Raw genomic sequence first — 5,625 nt, 5'->3', positions numbered from 1 at the left:
GTGGTTTTGCTGTTTTTCTGGGAACAAATCTTGTGTCTTGGAGTGCAAGAAAGCAAGCTACTGTCTCTAGGTCAAGTACAGAAGCTGAATACAAGGCCTTAGCAAATGCTACAGCAGAAGTAATGTGGATACAGACATTACTCTATGAGCTTGGGATCAAAGCTCCACAGGCTGCAAGATTATGGTGTGATAATATTGGTGCAACCTATCTCTTAGCCAATCCGGTCTTTCATGCACAGACAAAACACATTGAGGTTGATTTTCATTTTGTCAGAGAAAGAGTAGCTCGAAAGCTACTGGACATTCGGTTTATACCAACTGGAGATCAACTTGTTGATGGGTTTACAAAACCTCTCACTATGAGAAGGTTGGATGAGTTCAAGTACAATCTCAGCCTTAGCAAAGTTTCATAACGTTTAGATTGAGGGGGAGTGTTGAAATAGTTGGTTAGTTAGAGATAGAGTTGTATAGGGATAGATATCTTGTTTAAATCTTGTACCCTTCTCTATCTCTTCTTTTGTTAGCTCTCCTTCGTAATCCTCCTATAACGATCGTTTCCTGTAACGATCACTCTCTCGATCTCATCTTGTAAGCCATGGCATTGCCTCTTTATATACAAGTGTGGCCCGAGCAAAGGGTTCTACGCTTCCCATATTGTTTCACAGGCCCCGCCCTCCTCTACGCCCCTGGGTATCATGCCCCCTTCGATGTCTGCGACCTCGTCACCGACAACTGGCGGGAGATCGACGACGACCCCAAGTGCCACGACATCATGCACTGGCCGGGCGACGACCCCGACGACTATTACAACGGCAGCATACACTGTAATGCCACAGTGTTCTGCGCCATAGACCGATGTGACCACCTCGACAGCCATGGTGGCCCTTTCCTCGTGGCCCTGGTGGGATCTGCGGATGAAGGAAGCATTACCCTCGCCACTGTCTACTCGTCGGAGACTCGTCAGTGGAGCGACATGATCTCCGTTCAGACCCCGGGTCTTCAAATCGATACCGGGGGGCGCACTGCTGTGGTGGGAAATAATAAGGTATATGTCCCCAATTATGAGGGTGACAGCGTCGTGGAGTACAACATTCGTGAGCAACAACTGTCTGTGATCAAGGCGCCAGAGATCCTGGACCAGGGATACCATGACCTCCTGGGTGTGGAGGATGGCATGCTGCTGTTTGCGTCAGTGCGCAAGCCTAGACTCTATCTATGGTCAATGGAGGCTGGTCCTGGAGGAGCTGCGGCATGGGCACGACGCAGGGTCGTCGAGCTCGAGCCGTTGCTCCCTCCTCGTGCCCTCTTGGACATGTCGAGCCCGGATGCGTGGACGGTTGGTTTTGCTGAAGGAGTTAGGGTAATCTTCCTCAGAACTCCGGCTGGGTTGTACGCAGTTGAGCTTAATTCAGGCCGAGCCAACAAGATGGGTGAATTTAGCATTGAAAAGGTCATGCCCTACACGAGGTTCTGCATTGGAGGTACATACAGACTATCTCGTACTGTTTTTTCAAACGCGTGCACCAAGATATGAATGCTAAACATGCCATTGACTAGAATTTCAGTGTTTTTGCTTGTGGCTTACATTGTTGAGTAGTTGTAAGTTCAAGAGCACCCAAATACGTCGATGAATATGTTGCTTTATTCTTCTCATTTTCTGCTTAGGTAGTTAGGTATTTGTATTCAGGTCTACTCGCCTTCTCTGGTTTTCTGTCTCTAGACTAGATATACAGTACTGCTACATTATTCTGATGTTGAGTCATGCCGCAGAGTTGGCTTATTGTAGGCAACCACGAGTAGTCTGTGATTTTTCCTGTCATGCCGTCTTTGATGTTGATACAAGCCAGAGGAAAGAAAGAGTAGTTGGTGCTGATTAAGTAGGCAGCTGACCAGAAAACTCAATGGTGAATGTGTAGTAGGGGCTGTATCCTGTATGTTTTGTTTGGATGCTCTAGTATATATGTTTTTTGCTGGTTATGCTCAAGAGTTAGTTAACTTAGTCAAAGCTTTGCTAATCAGATCCTGAGCAGTTTCCGTTGTTGTGTACCTCCAATCGCGGATGCATTACATCTTCTATATATAGTTTGGTTGACATGGACAGTTAAAGATGAAATGATTTTGAGGGGGCAAAGTGCGCTCCTTTCCCTATTTTGTTCGTCATGTTATCTGATCAATCCTTTGTTATGGTGCAGCATGGGGCCGGTTGCCGGCCTCCGATGAAGCGCGACACGCAGTTGCTGGTGTTACGTTGATGTAACCAAATGGCGTCAAGAAAGATGGATCTCTCTACTTTTGCCTCCCAGAAAGGCTTTGAAGATGAGCTTCTGCTGCTGGCTGCGTTGGATGGTTTGGTTAGGGTTATTTACAAGAACAAGAGCTCTTTGTATCTGCTACTACTTCTGTCTTCGTGTTTTAGGAGTATGTCATGCTATGAAATTCAAATTTCAAATATAACCCATGTCTTAACAAAGACAAGCTTGGTTTCGACCAGTGGTATTAATGTGGCTGGATTTACAGCTTATTATGATGAGTAAGCTGCTACTCAAAACTGGATTGCCTTGTTTTCACTTGAGTTATGGATCGTGCTTAGATTTCAAAACATTGTGAATGGCGGACATATGCTATTCATTTTAAATAAGCACGGCTTTTTACAAGCAATGCCATGGCAAGCATCGCAAGATCAGGAGCCGATGCATTCAGTGAAGTTTGTTGAATCTTCGTTTTTCATGTATTTATCCTTCGGTTTCTATCATTTCTTTTTCTTGTGTAATTTATATCAATTCTAGTAGCACGGAAAACATAAATTTAAAGGACTACTAGTCTGACATCAAACTCTGAATAAATAAATTTACAGAGCTCCATCTTCCATCTAACTTATATGATACTTTGAAGATTAACAGTAGCAAGAAACTGCTAATAATACAAGCAAGCAGAGTAACCAGTGACAGCATTGCATTGCATTGTATTGTCCCATATGGGGACTTGGTTCCAGGCTCTGGTGCCTCAAACTCACCAGTAGTGTGGATCCCTTAACCTTCATCTAAGGCGCACCGGAGTCGTCGTGTTTTTTCTCAACATTGTATTCCTGTTCCATGTCCATCCCAACATGACCTTTAAACACCATTATTGTAAGATCTCCATAAACCGCCTTGTTGCAGCTGCTCAGATGGCATAAAATGTCATACCTTATTGTACTATAAGCCAAGAAGTAATCAAATGATTGAGCCCCACTCTTCAGATAATAAATTATGGCCTGCACCAACTAGCTTACTGAGGAACCCAGAATCCAAACCAATTTACTAGTGACAAAAAAAAAACATGAGTGGTTGTACCTGGTGAAGCACCTGAATGGCGAAAATCTTTCAGTACTTTGGCAATGGCTCTCTTTCCTCAGGGTTGGGCAATCAGCATTTTCCCAACCTCAAACTTTTCTAGCAAAAACAAAAGAAGCACAATCAGTTCATCTGATAGAAAGATGATAACCCAATACACCCATTTATATTGGCCAAACATCATCCTAAACAAAAGGGAGGATATTATACAAGGGAAAATTGGGAAGCGAAGAAGATGTAAAGCCAAAGAGGAAGTGCACAAATTATGTGGATACGATATTATCGCACACTCACATTCTTAATCGCCGTTCATCTTAGAAACTAAACATATTTGTTGTTGGATGGTAGAATGACATTATAAATAGTGAGAAAGGGAGCACATTTTTCTTTTCTGCCTCTGATTGCTACTAAAACAAGACAATAATTGAACCAATTTTTAAGTAACAACATTTATCACAAAGGCAGAAGGGTATAATTGGCAAAGGGAAGTTGCATAAAACTCAGTTCTAGACTTCTAGTGCCCCATTTCACTAGGCAACTGCAGCCTCATTGAACTACATTACAGAGAAGTAAATTGCTAGGACCATGACGAGAGCTGTTTAACTACAGAAGAGAATTTAAAGCCGTGTCAATATCTTTATGTGCAGAACTGCAGAAGAAGTTACAAATTATCATGTTTAAGTGTTAACGGATGAAACTAAGGCACTGAAGTTAGCATCACATGATAATTGTTGAGTTGGCAAAAAGCTTTTACGATTGTAGTCTGCAAAGAGTGTTGCTGAAGAATATTATGAAGATCTATGATAGCACCCTTTAGATTCAAGACCGGGCCAAACTGTGAACTGATGACATATTATAGTATTGCAGCAAACTTCAGACAGCAAAATATATATTTTAGAACAGCAATTAACCTCTGATGCGTGGTAACCAGAAGGCAAAGGTGGTGACATTTCAGATGAGGAAGAGCACTTAGTAAAATGCTTAACTTCTTACGGTTAACAATTGAGCAGTTTCAACAAAGCACTAGTAATTGATCAAGGAAATTGGCTTTTATCAGCATATTCTCTGTACCCAACAACTAGCCAACTACACAGAATCAAGTTGTATTGGTTCAGATAGTGCATATGGTCCAATATCAGAAGTGGAGGTGCTTCTTCTGGCTATTAAAACAAGTTCAAAGGAACTACAGAGATGATTTGCAACAAAAGTAGGCCATTAACAAAATTTCTAGTAATCTGTAAACAAGTACTACCAATATTTTTTTTGTGAGGACGACTTTGTTTACGGTCAAGAACACACTTTACCTCTCCCTCAAACCAATTCTATCTCAACTGAGTTCCGATTTGGGTCTGTTCCACAGATTGCTTTCCTCTTTTGATCTACAGACTGAACAGCAAATTGTTGGTCCAATCAACCATTCTCGTAATTAATGATGCATCTTTTGAAGGAAAACCTCTGGGAGTTACTCCCTCCGTCCCATAATGTAAGACGTTTTTTGACACTACGTCTTACATTATGGGACAGAGGGAGTATATGATATCTCTGAGAGTTAAATTTTTATCTGGTACACCATTGGAAAGGCGCCAAACATGTTGCATTTCTGCAGTGATCTAGCTGGATTCATGTTGAAACAATTAGGTTCTCATTTTGAAGATGACATGTGTGCTCTTCTTACAGTAGAGCAGAGAGATGATGTTGGCATATCAATAAAGATTTTGAATCAGTTAAAATCAGATCTTAAATTACTTCTCTAGAAATTGTCAATGTAAAAAGAATGTATTCTTGCCTTGTACGAGAAGAATTTTCCATTTATTTCTATTCTTCTCTTTTTTATTTTTGAAAACTTAACAAATTTCAAAAAGGTTCAAAGTCTTCAAAAATTGTTTGAAATTACAAAATTTATTTGCCTTTTCAGAAAATATTCGAATTTCAAATTTATTCAAGCTTTTCAAAAATTGTTCGGGAATTTAAAAATTATCCTCTGAATCTGATTTGAAAATTATTCAGTGAAGAATGTTTGTAAATTTGTTCAAGAATTTTCAAATTTTTCTCTTATTTCAAAAAAATGTTTAGTGAAAAATATACGCAAATCTGAAACTTGTTCGGTGAACGGGATTTAAAAACTGTCTAGTGAAAAATGTTTCTGAAATTGATAATTGTTAACAAATTTGAAAATTGTTTAGTGGACAAGATTTGAAAATTGTTCACGTTTTTTTCAAATTATTGAAATTGTTCGGTGACCGAGATTTGAAAATTTCAGTGAAAATATGTTCATGAATTTGATAATTGTTAG

At 40.2% G+C, this 5,625-nt stretch overlaps 1 protein-coding gene across 1 annotated transcript; it reads left to right on the top strand.

Annotated features, from left to right (window-relative positions):
- The first annotated feature begins 595 nt into the window (after positions 1 to 595).
- Positions 596 to 2,257, top strand: LOC119343386. The gene is made up of 2 exons (XM_037614362.1): positions 596 to 1,481; positions 2,193 to 2,257. The coding sequence occupies exons 1-2, from the start codon at positions 596 to 598 to the stop codon at positions 2,255 to 2,257; spliced, it is 951 nt and encodes a 316-aa protein (XP_037470259.1).
- Positions 2,258 to 5,625: the final 3,368 nt, after the last annotated feature.

This window comes from Triticum dicoccoides, unplaced genomic scaffold, assembly GCF_002162155.2.
Source record: "Triticum dicoccoides isolate Atlit2015 ecotype Zavitan unplaced genomic scaffold, WEW_v2.0 scaffold12554, whole genome shotgun sequence".
NCBI classification, from domain to species: Eukaryota; Viridiplantae; Streptophyta; class Magnoliopsida; order Poales; family Poaceae; genus Triticum; species Triticum dicoccoides.
The sequence above is the reverse complement of the archived record's forward strand: the minus strand, read 5'-3'. Positions and strand labels throughout refer to the sequence as shown.